The sequence below is a fragment of the Coturnix japonica genome, chromosome 8, assembly GCF_001577835.2.
Source record: "Coturnix japonica isolate 7356 chromosome 8, Coturnix japonica 2.1, whole genome shotgun sequence".
NCBI lineage: Eukaryota > Metazoa > Chordata > Aves > Galliformes > Phasianidae > Coturnix > Coturnix japonica.
In genome coordinates this window covers 17,383,604-17,404,838 of record NC_029523.1, presented here as the reverse complement: position 1 = coordinate 17,404,838, position 21,235 = coordinate 17,383,604, and the positions used below count along the sequence as shown (strand labels likewise).

General features: G+C 44.7%; 2 protein-coding genes across 13 annotated transcripts in view; one reads left to right on the top strand and one right to left on the bottom strand.

Annotated features, from left to right (window-relative positions):
• Positions 1–13,375, bottom strand: part of SZT2 (SZT2 subunit of KICSTOR complex) — a 51,586-nt gene extending 38,211 nt beyond the window's left edge. For all 11 annotated transcript variants that reach the window (XM_032446184.1, XM_015870029.2, XM_032446187.1 and 8 more), the window contains exons 1-11: positions 13,325–13,375; positions 13,066–13,191; positions 12,786–12,959; positions 12,013–12,183; positions 10,669–10,800; positions 8,534–8,693; positions 8,158–8,264; positions 7,759–7,969; positions 6,416–6,586; positions 1,689–1,920; positions 861–990 (exon numbers count right to left, since the gene is read on the bottom strand). In XM_032446184.1, coding sequence (XP_032302075.1) covers positions 861–990; positions 1,689–1,920; positions 6,416–6,586; positions 7,759–7,969; positions 8,158–8,264; positions 8,534–8,693; positions 10,669–10,800; positions 12,013–12,183; positions 12,786–12,959; positions 13,066–13,191; positions 13,325–13,354 — 1,644 coding nt within the window. In that variant the 5' untranslated portion in view covers positions 13,355–13,375. The remainder of the gene's footprint in view (positions 1–860; positions 991–1,688; positions 1,921–6,415; positions 6,587–7,758; positions 7,970–8,157; positions 8,265–8,533; positions 8,694–10,668; positions 10,801–12,012; positions 12,184–12,785; positions 12,960–13,065; positions 13,192–13,324) is intronic.
• On the top strand, positions 13,338–20,871 carry MED8 (mediator complex subunit 8). 2 transcript variants are annotated; one of them, XM_015870056.2, is made up of 7 exons: positions 13,338–13,440; positions 15,866–15,984; positions 16,981–17,125; positions 17,330–17,470; positions 17,869–17,950; positions 18,252–18,500; positions 20,404–20,871. In XM_015870056.2, the coding sequence occupies exons 1-7, from the start codon at positions 13,435–13,437 to the stop codon at positions 20,466–20,468; spliced, it is 807 nt and encodes a 268-aa protein (XP_015725542.1). In that variant the 5' UTR covers positions 13,338–13,434; the 3' UTR covers positions 20,469–20,871. The 2 variants fall into 2 exon arrangements, with proteins under 2 accessions (XP_015725542.1, XP_015725543.1); XM_015870057.1 differs by lacking the exon at positions 13,338–13,440 and adding an exon at positions 15,381–15,404.
• The last annotated feature ends 364 nt before the right edge of the window (positions 20,872–21,235 follow it).

Sequence of the window (21,235 nt, the reverse complement as noted above, 5' to 3'; positions counted from 1 at the left end):
GAAAACAAAGTATCAGCACTGGGCAACTCTAGCATGTTCATATGGCAACACTGTGATTCAACCAACTATACCAACAGGGCTGGCACTGAAATAAAGTGGCAGTTAGCTACAAGATGGAATGCTCCAAATGTACTGTGGGATGTATGTTCATACATAGGACGACGTACTGCATAAACCAAAAGGAGCAAAGGGCTTAAGCAACAAATTTTAAATTTAAATTAATTTTCTCCTAACTCTGATATCTGCTAGTCATCATCTTCTGCCAAAGCCAAGGACACTGATGGCAAGAAGCAGGCAAGTGTGTCAGCACTCAGGAAGTTTGAATTTCACAGTGGAAACTGTTAGTTCATCTTTTGTTTAGTTTCTGCTGTGCAGATAACAAATATGCCTCTTTCACATGAGTGCTCAGAGCAATGAGCCTGTTAAATAAAAGCCATTTAACAGATCCTATCTTCCCCTGATGGTACTGAGCTACAACACCAGGGCACAAGGCTGCAATCAGCAATTCACATATGAGGTATCCACTGAAAAATCACAGCAGAAGCGTCCAAGCCTCCCCATCAGTCTCAAACATCACATTGCTACAAGAGAAGGCTTTGCAGCATGCTTAGGAGATTTTCTGTGAGGCTTAGACTCATAGCAGCAGCAATAAAGACACAGCGCATTGTCTCATGGGGGAAGAAGCACGTGATTGGATGCTCACAGGCACTACACATAAACTCTGTTACTGACCAGGACAAAGAGCACAAGCTGAAGACTGAGAGCTATAGAAAGTCTTGATTGCTTATTAGGATTCAGCTTTGCCTGGTGCAATACAGGTGCACCTATCCCATGCTAAGCAGGACAGAAAAGGGACATACCGGAGTGGTTGAGCCTGGGGGAATATAGAAAAGGGGCACTCCATTCTTGGTGCTCTCAGGAATGGTGAAGTGTTCTGGCACTGTGTCAAAAGATTGCAGATGAACCAACATCTGATCTGTCTGGTTGATGCTGGAAGAGAAGAGGCGGTTAACCACAAAAGCCCATGTTTTCCCTTTCATTGCCCCAGTCACTCTGTGCCTGCACACACAGCACTCCCTGGGTTTTTGGGAGCCTACGTGCATCAGCGCAGCTTTCTATGGTCAGACTGGGATTCGGTGCCTGTCTGCAAAGAGAATGACATGGAATTCAAGTGTAACAGTCTAATAAAAAGACAGAGGAACAAAGCTGGGAAAGAAGGGTAAGGACAAGAATCTGCAGAGTAGTGGTGAGCAGTGGTCACCCTGGACAGGGAACAGTTATAACCCACAAGCCCCTGAAGCCTCAGAGACGTGAGGCGCTTTCTTAGCATGACTGTGTAGCAGTTTCTGCATAGGAGCCTGCTGTACTACTAGCCATCATAGCAAGGCAGTGCTGCAGGAACACATCACCTCCATGGGATGGCAGTCTGAGAGCTGAGGTTTGCATTACAGGACTTCCACACACAGGAAGCAATCAATACCTTAATCATGAGGCAACCTCACAGACTAGTCTGAGACTTTGCTTGGTCAGAAGGTAAGATCATTGCCAGTTGTGCCTTTTCCTTGTAAGTACATTCTTTTGAGACCCTGAGTTGGGAAGGCTGCCTACATAACTCATGCCCCAGTATATTAATGAAGTGATTTCTTAGCCATGTTGGACCCAGAACTACTGGGGAAGGTCCAGCTCACCTTTGCAAGGTGTTCCAGAAGCGCCGTATAACTGTTGTGCGGTACAGACTGGTGATAGGTTTCCTCATGGTGCAACTGATGTCATGCAAGATGTCATAGCTCCCCTCCATCGTCACCTCCACCCACGTGCTGCGCTTTGATGGGTCCAGGGGCCAAGGTGTCACAGCTAAGTACTCGATCCTCATGTTATGCTTCCAAAGCAGCACCAGTTTCACTTCCAGCTGAGATCCACCTGCATGAGAGCAAAGTAATCATTTCAAGTATTCTGCAAATATCTGAGCTGTATCTCTAGCCAGGGACTCCAAGTTACACTGAGATTGTTTGATCACTATGAGGAAGACAAAGCAATCTAACTGCCTGCCTGCTCTAATCAGAGACACAGAGAATATCTTGAGTTGGAAGGGATCCACAAGGATAACAGAGTCCAACTCCAGCTGAAGTCATCCTCCCTTCCTTCCAACAGAGGGAAGCTTTGTTTGCACTGCAACACTTGGTGAACAACCCTTTGAATGTAAATATAGCATTCAAATTAGAGAAACCAACTGAAACTTGGGGAAGGTGCTGACATTTACAATGAAAGGGGTTATCATCTTTGTAGCCTCAGGTTTGTCTCCAGGACAACTTTTTGCTTTGCACAGATAAGCCACAAAACTTTCTTGTGAACTGTTTTGCAGTTAATCTATCCCACTGCAGAAACATGGACATTTAGTTAGACACAACAGGGCTTGATCAAGAAGAACCCGGGAGGTGAGGCCCAATTCCTGAACTAAACTGTATGTTCTTCCTGCATAGAGACTATTTCATACAATCTAGAACATCAAGCATCAAGAGTTTCTCATCATATTTATCCTCTCCTACCCAGCAGCTCTCAAAACTAAGAAGACAAGACTGAATATTCACTGGTTCTTCAAACTGCAGCTTTCTCCCTATGGGCCGGCCATTGCACCTCTAGCACAATTAACTCAAACAGCAAGCCTCACTGAACAAGAAGAGCAGAAAACTATCACTGCACTGCTGACTGTGCATATATATTTGTACGAAAACAGCTTAGTGGAACACATGACTTTCTCTAACAGCACCACGTTGCTGTTTCAACTGCTTAATCATTTGTTTGATGTCCAGTTAGCTCTACAGTTTGCCAGACTCGCAGCATTTGTGGGACAGGTGACTAGATGTGCTGGAAACCACACAAACAAGTCATCAGCCTGGATACTATGTTTCCTGCAGAGCTGCATTTGCTACTGCCTTGATACATCATGCCGCCCCTTTCAAAGGCTGATTACACTCCATTCTAAAGCAGTCTCACTTTTTTCCCCTACAGCCCTTCCTAGGAGGCTGCCTAAGAGAATCTGCCACCCATTGACTTTCAGAAGAAAATTTCCAGAGTACACACTAAGTTCATGATTAACTCTTCTTTTTCTGAAATGAATTTTATTCTGAGAAGCTTAATTTCCAGGAAAAATCAATAGGGAGTGTGCACTGGGGAGAAAAATCCTTATCTGGTTTCAGCTTTGACTGTGAAGGTTAAATCAAAGCACAGCCATCAGCCCGTAACAGGTTGTCAATTCCCCTTGCCAATCTCAGTCCTTCCCATGCTGCAAGGAGTCATCTTCTTGTGAACAAAAAGATAATCTAAGGTGCTTAGTACATATCCCTTGTATTCCACGGAGACCTTTGCAGGGCCTCATATCTTTCACAACAGGTTCTTTGCATTTGCCAGGGTTCTACCAACTGCTGTTTCCACATGAAGATTGCTTAAGCTTATCAAATAGACTGAAGAAGAACTGATAAATGGGTTTCATTCCATTTCACACTGCCAAACAGCATCTCATTCCTATTACTCTAGTCATCATCCATTGCCTTCTGCACAACATTTTGGTTCTCATAACAAAGCCTTCCTACTTCATCAACAGCAAACATGATAAGTAAATTCCTAAGTTTTTTGCCTAGGTCAGGAGAGGAGCTGAGCTCCATCACACCCCCAGCCTTCTGACAGAGCTCCTCCCCCTTTCACAAGGGCTTCTATATTCCTAACTAATTATAGCAGCTTTTTAAACACCTAAACATCTGCAACCAAACAGTGAGGGTAACCAGAGCACTTATAAATACCACAAACAACTTCTCTGGGTACCTCTGAGCACAAAGCTAACTATTTATTCTGTTCTGCCTTTGGCAAAGTGAAGCAGAAAAGCGACAGTGTCAAAGTCCACAACTGCACTCTTTCCTCTTGCTTCACAGCCAGTTGGCTCCTTAGCAGCCTCTAGCTGGCAGGCGCTGTCAAAAGCTTTTGGCAATCCAGGTTAATTAACTGTTCTTTGTTACACGGTTTTCTACAGAAAGGCTCAGAGAGCTCTGATAAGCCAAGCACGCTTTTCCTTTGCAGACACAGATCTGGATGTCTAAATGTCTTGATCTTTTATAAATTCTACTTTAAGCTGTTAGTTCAACAGTTTTTCTGATCACAGTCAGCCAGTCCTCAGGGCATTTAGTATTTCCAAATTATAAGCAACACTATCTGCCACTACGCTGAAGGCTGACATAGAAATACACACTGTATTTTTGATAGCTCAAACATTTCATTTTAATTTCCTCCTAAAGAACAACAAAAACAACATTGTGGAAACACACACAGACTATTTTTGGCTCAGGAAGCCCTTGAGCTGCAAACAGACTCAGAGCACTCAAAGGGAAGACAAAGGAAATGAGAAAAAGGGATATGGAGTATGCTTACCCTGCTTTTATTCCTCCCCACACACCTGCCCTCCTTAACTATTCATTTCTCCAGGTAACACCAACTCAGTACAGCTGTTCCTCTGCTCTTCTAAAAACAACCAACCAACCAGCTCACATCTGGCAGCTAACAGAAGGCAGGAAGATACCTAAGGAGAAGTGTAGGAAGTACGCTAACCATGCACTGATATTTCTGATGTGTGCTCCCAGAGCTCAGAAACTTGCTTCTTTATGGTATCCTGAGCCAGAGGTTGCAGCTACATTTCTGTGCAAAGAGGTCCAATGTGAATTTGGCTGACTGCTTGCTGCCTCTTCCAGCACTTCTCTACAGAACTTCGCCATCACCAAGAGCACTTCACCACTGTTGCCAGATAATAGCAAGGTTGTTTCTCCAGTGTACTCCAAATTGTAAGCGAAGTGGTGCGTAAAAGGACAATAGACATAAGAATGAGCACAACTTGGGCAGGAATTGACTTGTCAGATATTTCACGGACATTCCTAGAAAAGGAGAGCGCAATGGACCTAATCTATCTGGACTTACTGAAAGCGCCTCCTGCCACGCCTGGCAGATTAGTCAATTCAACCTGCAGACTTTACCAGAAGAGCTGCCTGAGCAAGAAACCTCAGTAGAACCTTAACATTAATAGAAAACTCCCCAAGCAAGAAATAGGAGTATTCCCTGAAGACCAACTGTAGAAATTATCCCATGTAATCTAATTGCCAGTAATCTTCACCAAAACAAATAAACAACAACAAAACCAACATCCCCCAGAACTGGTTTAGATCCATTCTGTTTGTTAAAAAAAGGGGGGGAAAAAATTTAAAAAATAAATAAATCCGAAAGAATTGCAATTTCCAGTAATTTCCAATTACACAGAGAGCTGACCGCTTTGCCTGGAGCAATAGACTGAGATTAATTTAAAAGTACCATTATCTGAAGAGCAGCACATTTAAGGACGACTGAAAAGCAAGCAAACAAAAACAACAGCCATAAAAAGTAAAACTCATCAACTGAAAGCAAAAGTGCATAAATGGCACAGGCATTTCTGAGCTAACAACTTAATGCAACCATGTGATTCCCGGTCTATCAGATAGGGTACTTTACTTCAGAAGCAGGGATGTATTAGCACTACTGAGCAAGGCACTGACAAAAACCACATTTACAATGCTCTTATCAACTGCTCCAAGAAATAGCAAACTGGAAAAAAAATTGCTGTTAAGATAAATCAACTGAATAGGAAGCCTGCCCTTGCAAAAGGAGCCTAAAACACTGGTTTGCTTAACCTGCCAAAAGGAAGGTTATAAGGAGAAAGGCATTATTTCTAAATAAATACAATGCTGGAGGAGGATAAACTTAATTAAGGATAATAAAGTCAAATAGGTCTAATTTGGTCTGAGTAAGCTTAGAAAGGAAGCTTGAGAAATGGCCGTGAAGCTCTGGGACAGTTTTCCAAGCACAGCATGAGAGATCACTTGCATGATCTTAAGGTAGACCACAACAAAGTCACAGAAAATACAACATGGCATGTTTGGAATTCTCAAATTGTACCACTGACTTTGATTTTCTGATATAAAGAGGATAATGAAGACATTTGATCACCCTATGTTGTATATGTTTACACTAGGTTCAATAACCCCATTTTTCAGAGCTCGTGAAGGTCAAAAATATTTTCTTTTCATGCTTGCAATTCATAACTTATATTTAGATTTTTCTTATCTCCCCTCCAGTTGAGGCTCTAGCCACAAACAAAAATGGAAAGTTAGGTAGAGTTTACTAGCACTACTTGGGATACTCAAGCCCCTTGCAGTCCCCTAGTCAGTGGCTAATTCTCAAGGTTCCACCTAGCAGACTAGATGAGAAAACAGGACCATTGGGTGCTTTTGAGTTCTTCTGATATTACTGATCATAGTTCTGACTGATCTGACATTTCCATCTTTGGTTCCAGCAGTTTCTTTCTCTAGAAAACTGAAGTCTGGAGGGTTTAAAACTTTGTCACCTTTTGTGATGTTGACCTCACGGATGCTGTAGCCTTCACGCAGGCGGACTGAGACAATGCTCACAAGGTCAGCATGCACCTCCTTCTCAGTGTGCTTCTTCCTCCTCATCGCCAGAGCAGGGTTGCTGCTTGCAGACACCAGGTGCTCATTGAACAGCCTGTGCTGTGATACTGCAAAAAACAGAGACAGGGTTTGTGAACAATCAGCTCCTCTACTCCTCATCCTACAGCAACAGCTCTCCCTAAGGGCCATACAGAAACTGCTTGGAACACCCACAGGCCTGAAGAACAGTACTTCAACAGGCACCATTCACACCCACTCCTGGTTCAGCAATACAGAGAACACATTTGCTAGCATGGCCAAGAGGTCTAGGAGTGAGGCAGGGTGGAGTGCAGCTCAGTCCTCTTTGGGACAGACTCTGTGACAAGACACACAAGCGAGCAGCATATTTAGCCCAGACAGACAGGAACTACACTGCTGTAGTTACAAAGGAAACATTTGGGCTTTATCCTTTTCCCTGGAAAATCTTGAACTTTCAGGTACTTTCTAAAAGGTATCTGGATGTGGATGCCTTAAGTTTAAACCATTAACATCTGCTCTTTTCAAGAATCAACATTTCAAAGTCCCAGGCCAGCTCTCTTCAAACTTTTCACTGTGCACAGTTTCTGCTGGCAAGTTACAGACAGCACAGATGGCACCAGCATCACAGTCGGGCACAAACGGGTGCTTCAGTGTTTGATTAGTAACTAATTTCTCTTGGCATACTTTCAGGCATTAACATATACAGTGTAAGAACAACTAAGAGAAGCATTTGGGGTGGTACTCAGGGGTCCCATTTTTCAATCCAAACTGCCATCTGCAAGGCTGATGAGAAGCTCGCCAGGATGCCCCCATCTGTGAACTAGCCACTGTGGAGGAAAACTTGGAAGAGAGTTTCTCACACACTCCAAGTTCCCAGTTTACTGAATGAAGTCCAAAGAAAAGAGAATGGTGCAGAATGGGACATTAGTTTTCCCCAGTCTACCTAATTCCTAGAACAAGGAGGGCAGTCACAGATTCATCCGCATGGCCCAACAGTGCCCAGAACCTACAGGAAGCATAGAGTTGTATGAGGGCCAAGATAATGAGAACCCTCAGGGTCTTCTGTCTCACACAGGCACAAGCATGCAACACTGTTTGTATGAGAAGGCAGAGAAATAACTGTCTTTTTTCTTGCCCCCATAATACTCAAAATGGCCCACTGGGGCCAAGGGAAATATTAGCATAACCAAGCTTAGGGAGACACCACAATGACTGGTGCTGCAAGACATTCATCTGCTGGAAGGACATGCATGCTCCTCACCACAGTAGTATTCTGGATTCAGGGACTCCCCAGTACGCAGAAAGGAGTACAGCAGAAAAGCCTTGTGATACACATTCAGATCCAGGCTCAGGGGATCCAGCTCAGGACACGTGGAGAGGTAAGCACCGAAAGTGGCCATAGCAATGAATTTCATCAGTTCCACATTGGGAACATGGCCAAAGCTGCAATCATATGAGTAGACACCGCCCACCTAAGGGATGGATAAAGAAGAGATCTGAGAAAGTACAGCACTGTTGAGGACAGTGGAGAAAACCAGTGAAGGGTTCAGACAGAGAAGTCCTCTCTTCCCCTCAAGAGGTAAACACAACTCACAGAAACTCATATTCAGCTCTCTGGCAGGCAAGCATCCCCCACATCACCTGCTAACAGCATATGTACCTGGACAAAGGAGCAGGCCACAGTGCCACTGCGGAGCTGGTTGAGTAAAGTCTCACACACAGCCACATCAGGAACGCTAGTCACACCATCCGTAATTATTATTATACCTGTAGAGAAAGCAGTATCTTAGAGCATCTTCCATCACAAACAGCTACCATTCTCCTGGTACATGCAGCAGGGATAAATTTTAAGTAGGGCAGAAGTAAAAAATCAAAGCCTTAGGATTGTCTTAGCACAAAAAGCCTTGGGACTGACACCAAGAGCTTCCAACGTGCTCATAGAAGGGTCCACACCCCAGCCTTTACAAAATTCATGAGCTAATGACAGGAGGAAAACAGCCCTTTGCAAGCAGCTAGGCAACCTGAATGAAGCCAACCTGCACTGGAGTTTGAGGGTAGTAGCTGCAGTGCCAAGATCCCTTGTCGGACCATGCTGACAAGGCCAACATCAGCAGTGACAACAGACACACTGGGCTTCCTCCCAGAAGGCTCCTGCACATCACCAGGGCTCTCTTGACTTAGGGGTGATAAATCCATCTGGGAAAGAAGGAAGAAAAAACAACAACAAAAAAACACCGATATAATAATGCCCAACTCTCCCAAACGCCTTCAGTTTATCAGTTCCCATGATAGCGAGAATGCCTTGGAGCACTTCAACAGACTCCACTTCTAGCTTTAATTTCCAACTTGTAGTCACTTGGTGCCCTGACAACAGTTAGGCAAAGGTGCTTGGGATGGAAGAGGGGAATAACATGCTCAGAGCTTTATTATATATGCTGATTTCTAACAGGAAAGATACAACACTTTTGGGTCACTCAAGTTTCTTCATAGAGCACAGCAGCTCCCAGTACAAGATGCTGAACGCTTCTTATTTTCCTTGTCATCTGACAGAAGCTGCAGCTACTCAGTATTTACTGAAGCTCAGAAATGCAGAAGACACTGAGACAGCTACATCCCACCTACAAAGCAAGCAGCAGAGGGGGGTGAGGAGCTTTGTAAAGACAAAGTCCAGCACCTACATGCATAACTCTGTTCAAACAGCAGTACTTATCCAGTGCTGGCATACACAAATGCAAGTAGGCTTTGCGTGCATCTTCTATGAAAAATACTCCCTAAGCAAAGCCTGGAATTTGTATAATTACATCTCTGAGGAACCTACTATATACACAGTCTCCTCATCTCCAGAAGTTTCTGGCAGTTCAACCCTATAATGAACTATTGCTTCATTTTTACTGCTAACGCAGAGAATGGATGAGACCCTTCCCAGCAAAGCTACACAGATAACCAAAGCTGGGAAACATTTGAATAAACGAAACTTTTGTTCTGTACAAATGGGAGCAGTCTGTCACTGCGAGCAAAAAAATGTGACTATCCATCAATTTAATTTGCTAGTTGCCTTCAATTCAGCCGCTTGTTGACAACAATCCAGCTAAGCAACTTCAAAAGTGAAAACAAATAAGTTTCAGTTGCTGCCCTTCCTCTGGGGCTTCCCACCTCCACCTCACAGCCTGTGGCAGGACCAGCCAGTCCCTCTGGCCTGCAAATGCATCCCTTACCTCCATTTGCATGGAAGAAGTTATAGGGTAGTTGGCTATGAGAGAAAAACTGCAGCACACAGGAATGCATACAAAGCACTGTAAAAACACCAGCTGTGCACACACGAAAACTATGCACTTCCTGTAATCCTCCTACTGTTGTAGGATTGACGGTCTTAGCATTCAGAGACAAACATTTTAGCTTAAGTATGTTGAGTGCTTCAGATACGCAGCTGCAGGAGGTCACCAGTAGTCTCTTGCTCACCCAATGGAGACTTTTTTTTTGCCTTGATCCTGAACACTAAAAAGTAATTCTAAAATAAGGACTGAATAACCATAACTAGGCCAACAATGCCTTTGACTGTAGGAAAAGTCCTCATGGGTATGATTCTGACTCCAGATCAGCGTGGCAGTACTGCAAGGTAACCTTCACATTCCTCGTTTCCAAGATCAGGGAGATGATTTTGATGAGAAATCTACAGGCACTCCAAATACCTACAAAGTTTCACTTTGACTTTCTTCCAATGCTATTTCCATAGCACTGTCATTAACTTGCTGCCACGTATATCTTTGGCTACCAAGCAAGATCTTCCAAAGGATTCAAGAGTATTAAAAACTGCATCAGATGTGTACTTGGTTTCATGGTTCGTTTTCCTGGTAACAAGCATTTTCATTCAATAATGCATCCTACAGCCTGTTCCATAGTCATTAAGCTTCTTTTCCACACATTTTTTTTAAGCACTTTGTTATCATCCTGGAAAAGGTAGCTGTTTTCATTAGTCCTTCCCCTAAACACTTACTGGTTCTGCTCTCCTCAGCACTCATTTCTTATTATTAGACCCCACAAAGTTCTCTTACAAACTCCTTAGCTGTTCCTTCTTCACACTTACAACAGCATTCCTCTATTTGCCACTCCACCCACAGGGTCTCACAGCACAGATCTTTATTTAGCTGAGAAACCCCATCTACCTCCTCACCTGTGGTTTGGGTTCATACTGTTGCTGGAGCATCTCTGCCACTTTGTTCTCAAAGGCACACAGCTGTGTGTAAACTTGGTGCAGAAAGGCTTCTCTCTTTGTTTCATCCAGCTGACAGCCCTGGAACAGTACCTGGCACAAGGACACACACATCAGCCAAAGAGTTTTATACTATCAACCCCCTATAACACAGTTCAGACACGTCCCTTACAAAGCAGAGCACAGGCCCCTTGTCACTATTCCTGCATGGGGCCAAACAGCCTGTATGCAACAGAATTTCATGGCATCTGCAGTGAACTCTGCAGCAGATGCTCTAGGAAATTTTCCTCTTGGATGAAAAAATTTCTACTCTTTTGCCCTCATCTAGGAAAAAATAACATGGGATCCTTATGAGAAGGCATTAACTCTGGTCTGACATTTCTAAAGAAGATCCGTTTCTTCTAACTCACCTACTGGATGATCCATTTATCTTCTAGTAAGTGGTTGTACAGTGGAGTAAAATGTTGAAAATCAGGAGTTAGAAAGGAGTTAGACTGGACATTACAAAAGAGGCTCAGTGATACAACAGAAGATCCACAGAAGCTCCCCATGCTGACTGGCACAAAGATTCTATTTATGGTACTGTGACAGAGGCAACCTCTGCCAAAACCAGGTATTGCAGAATAAGGAGGCAAAGAGGATACAACACCAGGGAAGTGAAAATAACATGAAAATGCCGTAAGATGGAAGGGAATGACACAATAACAAACTTCAAAAACCTCGCAGGCATGATAGACCAAACCTCAATGTATTAAAAAGACCTGCCCTGGCTCAAGTAAATGAGAGATTATTGGGGGCTGCCCTCTCCACTAGGGGAAGCACATTTCTAAGCAACGCTAAAAAGGAACAAAGGTTGCAGGAAGAGGAAATTATGACTGAATAAACCACAGCTACACAGCTGAAGCAGGCAGACAAGCTTTTGGACACCTCTTATTGAATGTTTCAAATTACAACAGGCCAAAAGAATTAGTCAACAGAAATTAAAATAAAACAAACAAACAGAGCAACACCAACAAAAACACAGAGTAGTCACGAGCATAAAGACTCAGTGTGCTCTGAGAAGCACATGTGGCAGTGATCTCCAAAGGGCCCTGCTCTACTGTGAGAAACCTTTGCTTCCTCTCAGAAGAGAGAATTTGATCACCTCTGCTTCTCTATTGCACCAGGCTGCATGTTTTAAAGAAGCAAGATTGCAACACCCCAGAGCCCAGCTAACAGACATCCCTACTTTCCTCTGGGCTCATAGGAAACCAACGCAGACAGCTGCTGACGCAATGAGATGCCGAGGGCAAGGCCAAGTTTTACCTGGTGGGATTGCAGGCCAATGATGGAGGAGTACGCCTGGATGGTGACAAAGATCTCGGGCTGATAAATAATGTCTGAACCAGGGATTCGGAAGGGCCTTAACAATCCCACTAAGCATCGGGAAAGAGCATGAAACACTTCATCAAAAATGATCTCTCCTGTTGAGTCATCCTACAGAAACAGAAGAGGAGAATTATAGAATCATTATAGCTAAGATTACCTTGTCCAACCATCAACCCATTCCCACCACACCCACTAACTGCACCTCACATCTCCACAGCTTTTGAACACCTCCTCAGTCCTTCTGACCACACTAGTTCTGATACAAGCCAGGATGCCTTCTTGGAGACCTGGGCACACTGCTGGCCCATGTTCAGCCAGCTGTCAGCTAACACTCCTAGATCCTCTCCCTCCATAAAGCTCTCAGCCACAGCCCCTAAATCAGCAGCACTGCATGGGGTAAACAAAACAGCTTTTACATCTTCTGGAATCTGCAATCTCATTGCACCCACCACACAGAGACAAGTACAAGCCTATTTCTGCAACAGCAGCTGCCTCAGAACGACCCCTGCAAGCAGAGGTCACACATTCTGCAAGGAAACAGGATCCACTGCAAGGCTGTGTTGCCAGCAGCAGTGCCTGCTTCAGCCCTCAGGAACACAGGACCCCTGCAGGAGTGACCACTAATGCAGGGACACACATGTTCTCAGCAGAGGGAACCAAGCCTGGTCCTTTAACACAAAACACCCCAGAGAGGCAGCTCCTGGACTCACCACGATGCCAGTGGAAGGGCTCAGATCGAGCTCAATGACAAAGCGGTACTGGCGGGCCAGGAACGTAACGCGCGTGGAGGGCACCAAGAGGTAGGGCCGGGGCTGGACGGGCTCATCCGGCTGCCATCCGTTGGGCAGGATGCTGAGCACATCCAGCTCGTTTTCTGACTTCAACTACAACAAGAAGCGAACGACAAGCATGAAACATTACTCCAAGCCAAAGGACACGCCGAGATGCAGGGCCACCATCCACCCTGCAGCACCCCCGGCCCCCACTCACCAGCTCGGGCTCGGGCACAGCCCAGATGACCTGGTGCAGCCGGCTGAGCACCCAGGCGAGCCGCACGTTGCGGGAGATGCGATAGTCCTTCTTCATCAACAGGAAGACGTGCCCAGCCTCCTCCACCTGCAGCAGAAGCACAGCGCCTCGTCACTCCAGGCCGGGCACCACCACAACCCCCGACCTCTCTACACAGTTCCCGGTCTCAAAGCCGCAAACAACCCCGCCTCCCCTCGCCCCGCAGCGCGTTACCCCTCACCTCAGCCTCGGGCCTCTCGGCAGCCGCCATGTTTGCCCGGCGGCCCCGCCCCGCGCCCTCTGACCTGACTCGGAAGTGGAAGGCTGCCATAACAACAGGGCCGCGCAGCCATGCAGGTGAGGGGCTGTATGGGGTTGAGCAGGGCTGTATTGGGCTGGGCTGGGCTGGGCTGGGCTGGGCTGGGCTGGGCTAGGCTAGGCTAGGCTAGGCTAGGCTAGAGGGAGCAGTAGGCCCGTATGGGGTTCCGCTGTGCCCCGTGGGCCGGGCTTTGGAGGAGTAAAGCAGTGTGCCCAGTTGTTCGAGAAGGTCTATGGTATCTTGGCTCGTGGAGGCTCAGTGTATCCTATAGGAGCGGGGTGGTGGGCGTCCCTCTGTGCTGACATTGGTTGAGGCCGCATCTCGAGTGCTGCGTTCTGTTCTGGGCCCCTTAAGCAAGAAGGGCATTGAGACCTGAGCGTGTCCAGAGATTGCGACAGGGAAAGTGAGGGGTGGAGGCATTACAGAGAGCAGCTGGGGGAGCTGGGATGGTTCAGTCTGGATAAAAGGAGGCTCAGAGGGACCCCATGACTCCCTTAAACTCTCCAAATATTTACAATGGGGTGGAGGTCGGCCTCCTCTCCCAGGTAACAGTGACAGGATCCCTTGCTTTCCTAATAAATCCCATTATTACTTTGATTTCCTCGACTTCTTGAGCCTCAGGCTGATGTTTCCCTGGGTTACCCTCGGATAATCCTCAGATCTTGTTTGTGAGTGATAATGTTATCAGCTCAGAGAATGTCATTGTGTGTGTGTAAAGTCAGGGTTGTTTATTTCTCTTTGTTTCATTGTGTGTATTGCTTTATGTTTATTCTGAATTTCACCTTTACCTCCCAGTCATTCATTATCAGGAGTTCCTTCAGCAGTCTCTCCCGTAAATCCTATTTTATTACCCTGGGACAATTCAGTATTGTTAACAGACTCCTTGAATTGCTGCTTGTATATGTCTGTGAGAGGCAGAGTATTTCTTTGAATCATTGATCTTGGTGCACGTGTGCTTTGCGGTGCTTAAACTTACTTCCAGCTCTCATGGAGAGAGCACACAAAAGGAGGAGGCTCAGACTGCACTGTCACACAGTGTAGTGTGATTTCATTCACAATCTTTAGGGCTTCTTGGATACGCGCTGGCAATGGGCCACACCAGTTGTCTTGGTTGTGTGTACCTGCCACCTCTGCAGTGAGATACTGGCTCCCAGCCCAACTCGTAGTGCTGTCAGTGGTTCATCTTGCTCAAACACAACGTGCACAGTCAGCGTTAGACTTGTTTCTTAAGTGCACAGGAACAGACTAGTCCCATCACAGGATGGCGGAGAGCTGCAGTGCTGTAGCTGTGAGTTGTAACCCCGTGGTTTGCTCTGTTAATCCATGCTGTGGATTGGAAGTGGATTTTAGCCACATTTATTTTGCCATTTCTTCTAAGGTAGTGAAGTCTTATCAGCAGTCTATGGAAAAAAAAACAAAACCTTTATAGTCTTGTCAGACCGTGAGTAGAATAATTTCATGTTCTCTTAAATGTGGAAGATACTTGATGATCTCATGCTAGTTTCAGTTTGTTTAAACAGCACAAGGATCCCAATAGTGAGCGTGCAAGCAGACTGAGTCACCCCATCTGCTTTCCCAATCAGCATTCCCTTTCTATTATTTAACTGTATTGCTGTGTCTCACCCTCCTCGTGGATTATTGTTGTACAGTCCTTGACTTACATTAGCAGTCCATTAGGATTGGGGCTTTAATTACATTTTGTGCAATTCTGTTGAATGAGTAAGAATAGATAAGGTTCTAGAGGGTTTTCGCAAGAGTCGGAGATATTCTGTGCTATATGTGACAACAGGTCTCCTCTCCTATTGCTTTGTATGTCACCATACTCCTCTCAGCTAGGGGAGAAGATTATTTAAGCAGTGCACCAAGGCAAAAGGCAGCAGGTGATCTCTGCATGTGTCTAACTACGTCACTGACACTGCAGCGCCTTCCACAGCTGGTAAGGGACAAGGAATTTTTAGGAGCTGGATGCAGCACCTGGACAGGAAGAAAGTGAGAGATGAGGGTAAGGGCAGAAACTGGAGTCTTTGGGCCACTGATCTGATACTTGTTTTGCAAATGGCTGTGCTGGGTGAAGACATCACTGTGCCTGCTGTCAAAGGGTGCTGAGAATGCTAATCTGCTTTCAGCTGGGTTAGCATGAATAACTCACGGAGGTGGTGCAAGGTAACTTTGATGACTTTGCCTGATGCAAGTGATGTATAGGCTTTACTTATCTAGATCTTAAAAATGACAGCTAGCCATGGGTTGGCTCAGGTACGAGTCTCTTCCTAAATGTTTCTTACAAGGAGACAAGATAAGTGTGAAAATGTAGGATTTTTATCTACGTGGTCTCTGTTTCCTTGCCTTGAAGAGGAGTCTCTCCATAGGAGAGGGTGGAATATGGTTGCAGATGTATGGATCCCCACAGTCCTTGGAAAGGTACAAAGCTTTGTCCTCACCCCTATCTTTCATTCTTTTTTTCAGAGAGAGGAGAAGCAGCTGGAGCTGACCCTGGAGGCACTCATCAGCCAGGTGGCTGACCTGAAGAACTCATTGGTCAGTTTTATCTACAAGCTGGAGAATGAGTACGATCGACTCACATGGTAAGGCATCCCACAGAGACAGGGCACTGTCACTGATCGCTGCTGAAGCTCTTCTAGACTCTGCCCAAAAAGTGTAATTAAAAGCCACTAACTTGCTCTCCACAGGCTTACCTTCACTTTTCATGTTAACGTTGGTGAAACTACTGAGTATCTCCCACCCGAAAAACAGTTGAAATTCATTTCTTCTTCACTGTGCAGTAGTAATCATACCAATACCCTTGAACCTGGGTGCTTTATGGGAACTGGTGTAGTTGTTTTCATTTGCAGTGACTGGAAACTCTTTGGACAAAAATATCTTAGTGACCCACTTATGCTGTGAAATGAGCAATCATTCTGCATTTCTCAATCTTTTATCTGGTTCTGTTATAAAGTTGTGTTCCTGTGCTCGCATTTTGCTGGTTTGGCATGCTTTCTCAGACAATTTGAGAGGCTTGAAAGGTGGTATTCTCTTCCTGGTGGACTGGAAGGATGATGTATCTACAGCTGAATAAACTCTGAGGTGTCTTAGACAGTTTCTGCTGCAAAGATTCACAGACAGCATCTGTAGGTGGTGAAGTCCCCAGAGAGAGCAAACTGAAGGGGATCTTCTTGATAAGTTTGTCCATTATTTTGCCTCATTATCACTTTGTCTTGATAACCAAGCTATAAAACCTGTCTCTTGTCTGTACTGCTTAGGAGTGAGTATGTGTTTCAAGACCTTGCTTGAGAATTTCACTGGGAGAGTTATTGATAAGAAAAGCATTGCTCCTGTGTGTGTTGCAGGAATCCCAAACAACTGCCACTTCCAATGCTACTTGTAAAGTCCCTGGGCTATTTACAGCATTGTACGTCGAATCTTGAATCTGTCCACACCTACACGTTCAGCTCTAGGTTTTATTCCTTATTGTTTGGGTAAATAATAATGTTATTTCCTCGGTTCCCAGATATTTGAATGAGGAACAGATAAAAGCCATCTGTGTTGTCTATTTCCATGTTCTGTTCTCTTTCCTTTCTCAGGCCTTCAGTTCTGGACAGCTTCGCATTGCTCTCAGGACAGCTGAACACTTTAAATAAAGTGCTAAAGCATGAGAAGACCCCGCTATTGCGAAACCAGGTTATCATCCCCTTAGTGCTGTCTCCAGACCGTGATGAGGAAATCATGGTAAGAAACTTCCTGCTGAGTATTGGACCTGGAGTGTCACAGCGTACCTGCAGTTTAGACTTCCTTATGCTCCCCAGGCCAAGGTTTTCCCATAGCATCCCAGTAGGTCTTGCTCCAGTGTCATGGCCTGTGCTCTGCTCTTCAGCTGTCTGAGGGCTTAGCTGGAGGAGGGGGCCCTGAGTGTGTGTTGTCCAACTGTTGTAGCGACAGACAGAGGGTCGTGTACCGGTCTTCAGCCACGAGGTCGTGCCTGACCATCTGCGAACTAAGCCTGACCCAGAGGTGGAGGAGCAGGAGAAGCAACTGATCACAGATGCAGCTCGAATTAGCCCTGATGGAGCACAGGTAGGTGAAGAAGAGTTTAATACTTCTGTCACTTGGTCCTAGGGCTCACGATGCCCTTTAACTCAGTTTTCATCGAGCTTATAGCTAAGTTTTCTTTGTTGGTATGCCCTGAGGTTTCTTTAGATAGCCCTACCTGATGTTTGGGTTACAAATCTCACATGACAAGGGTATCCAGCTTAGTACCTGCTCACAGGAGGTGCTATCAGACCAGTCAAAGAAAGGCAAAAGCTGTACACCCTGGTAGTGCCCTCCTGCATGCATTGGAACTGGGCTGTCTGGGCTCTGCTACCAAAATGTTTATTTGATTGCACTGAAAAGAAAAAGATGGTTCATTTGCTGTTCTGACTTGTATCGCATTAGAAGTATCCTGGTAGTTACTGATGATTTTTGTTTTGCAGAAACAGATCCAAAGTCTAAATAAAATGTGCTCAAATCTGCTGGAGAAAATCAGTAAGGAGGAACGCGAATCTGAAAGCGGAGGTATGTCACTGAGGTGGAAATTGAGTATGTGGTCAAAGCAGCTGGCTTGAGAACAGTGGGAAAATAGGTAAAACAGAGAGCCTAAAGAATGGAAAACGAGGATAAGCACAAACAAAAGCATGGAAAAGCATTTTGGGGGGCACTCTCATGGTTGGAGGAGTTGGCTTCTTCTGACCCCCTTCCTTTTGAGCAGCATGTGCCAAGCAAACCATCAAAAAAGGAAATTCAGGACCAGCTGTGATAATTTTTTTGACTCCAATGCCATAATGCTCAATTTTATTTTATTTTTTTTTTCCCACAGGATTACGACAGAACAAGCAGACTTTCAACCCTACAGATACCAATGCACTGGTAGCAGCTGTGGCCTTTGGGAAGGGATTATCAAACCGGCGACCCCCGGGCTCTGGAGGATCTGTCCAGTCAGGTCAACCAGGAGCTGGTGCTATCATTGCAGGGGCTTCAGGCATGCAGCAGGTGCCAATGTCAACTGCACCAGCTCAGCAGCAGCCAATGCTGGCAGGAGTGCAAATGGCACAAGCAGGGCAGCCAGGTAAATATGTTGCATATCTGCCAGTGATTGAAAAGCAGGAAGCAAGAAAGATGAATGCAGGTGTAGGGATCTTTACTGCTGTCTGTAATGTGAATGTGAAACACCTGAGCAAAAGTAATTTGACTTCACTTGACCAGTGCCTAGGGTATAACCTAGTTATGTGTATTGGGGAAAATTCATACATGATATTAATGTTTATAGACATAGCCTGGAGGTGGGAAGAAGAAGGTACAGATGCCTGTAAAATCCCAAATTGTATAAAGAAAGTACATGGAGCAAAAGCACCAATGAAAATATTAACTCTGCGGGCCTAACTGTACTGTCATTCTCATTTTCATACTAATGGAGATTTTGAATATTGGATATTTTAATTGGTGTTTTCTTGCCTGCGTAATGACTATGTTGTTCAGAAATGAACTTGAGCAACGATATTAATCCTAAGTTAATTATGTATTTAGAAAATAATTTCCACTGTGATTTGGAAATGAAGAAGGTCCCTGTGATTTCAGGCTGCACCCACAAACACTGTCTCCAGGAGGGGAAGACATCCCATCTTATACGACTTCTGTACTTCAAGCTGTGTGCATTGCTTACAAGATCACTTGTCCAGCCTGTGTGACCACCACACCTCTTTTGATAAGAGTTGTACTGTTTGACCAAAGGTCAATCCTACTATCCTGGTCCTGAGAGTGGTCCGTATTGGAGGCTGGAGGAGTGTAAGAACAAAGTATATCCTGACAGCCACCTCTAGCTGTTGTTATTCCGGGATGTTTTAAGCCAGAGCCTGGTTTGAGACTCGTAGGTTTAAGAGCCATAGATTTTGGAGTTCCTTTCTGAATTACAATACTGAATCCTACAAGGCTTGTGGCAGTGTATCCCACAGCATTACTGAATGTTTTGCTTAAAATAATTCCTTTATTTTATTTTATTTTATTTTATTTTATTTTATTTTATTTTATTTTATTTTATTTTATTTTATTTTTAAAACTTTGTTTACCTGATAATTTCATTGGATGTTTCCTCTTTATCTGTGCTGTGGGAAATACTCAGTGGCTGAATACTCACAGTAACACAGATGTGGGTGAACCATACAGTCCTGTTCACTCTTCCTTTTGAAATAATGTGTAAAAGTATTTGTCTTCTGATTGTTAGTAAACACTAAAGAGATGGCAGATTGAGGTCCCTTCCAACCCAAGCCATTCTGTGATTGCCTACCAACTCCTTGCAGGCAATGACTGCTGTAGATGTGTTTGACAGAAGTTAAACACTTCTATTCTGTTAGATAGTTCTTCTTTTCCTGCTGTGTTACAGTTTCAGTTCTCAGAAATGACCAGATTTTCTTTCTGTTCTCACTTGAGCACCCATTCTGGTTTGTGAAGGAGAGTTCTTTTGAATATAGGTTTGTCTAACACTGTACACTTATCCTAGGCTGCTGGTATTGTCTCTGAACACACTCGTGTGATTGGTGTCAGTAAAAAGTAATAATGTGGATGTGGTGAAGATAAATATAGTGCTGTGTGGATGGGGATACAGCCTGTTGTGCTTGTCTCTCTGTAATAAAGCAGGATCAGTTTGGCTTCTTACGTTAAGCCTCTAAAAGGCTGAATGTGCCCTACACTCCTGAGAAAGTCTTAAGATGAAGCAAGGAAAGAACTAGCAAGGGGACGTAGGGTCTGGCAGGAGATATCAAGGAGATTTCTCAACAAAGAGAAGTGCTAATTTGTAGGAGAGAGTGATTGTATTATGTCATAAGCTGAAGGGTGTTGTAGTAATGAGCCTGATGTGGTGCCTGGAGTGGAAAAGACAAAGTTTGGGTTGGACTGTTGCACTCTTGATGCACTCCTGAGCAAATTAACTTTCTTAGTGCTGATTTTGTACTGCTCTTTATTTTTTCTCTTTCCAGGAAAGATGCCAAGTGGCATAAAAACAAACATCAAATCTGCCTCAATGCATCCGTATCAGAGATGAGCCAACATGAAGCAGACCCAGGAAACAGCAGTTACTTGCATTGTTCCTGCTGGAGCCACCACACGTGGATTTCTTGTAGGGCTTCTGAGTCCCTTCACATACACACACCATATCAACAGAGCTGGGAGCAATGTGTCCTTTCCCTGGGTTTTCATTTAGTGCTGGGTGGTTTGTGTGGAGCTGCTGGTGGTCATTTCTGGAGACAAGTACTCTGTTCAGTCAGAGCAGAGGGCTTTACTTGTGATAGCAATCCCATTTTCTCCAGGTCTAGCCGGGTGGGCATCTACCCTTTTTTGATACAGAGCCTGAAGAGCTTCATGGACCACTCCTTATTTCTGTTGATCCAAGATGTTCCTACTTTACTCCCTGTTGTTGAATAAAGACTTTGTTTTGCATATGGTGAGACACTGGTGTTCATCTCCTGAGTCGTAAGAAGTCTTTTCTTCCTTTGGGTAAGGCAATAGAGAGATATAGTCCAAAACAGACAAGAAACATTGGAGGCTGGATGCTGGAGCTGCAGGCTTGGGTGTATAGAGGTGTTATATAGTGAGTCAGCAGAGTACAAACATAAACAGTAAACATCTTGTTCATTGTAAACCTATTATGGCTATTCCCTGGAAAGCAAAATGCTGGTGACAACTATTGCAGGACTCACAGCAAGAAGACAGCATTTCAAGAGCTGAAGCACTGAGCTTTTGCATTCTGATGCTGCTGGAAATCCCAGCTGAATTGGATTTCACTTCTATAGTTTCCTGCTTCTGCATTCC

Bases quoted from the DNA above. Each gene is read 5' to 3' on its own strand.
- MED8 (XM_015870056.2), top strand. The intron at 15,985-16,980 runs GTAAGGCATCCC...TTCCTTTCTCAG, and splicing joins GAGTACGATCGACTCACATG to GCCTTCAGTTCTGGACAGCT. The intron at 18,501-20,403 runs GTAAATATGTTG...TTCTCTTTCCAG, and splicing joins GGCACAAGCAGGGCAGCCAG to GAAAGATGCCAAGTGGCATA.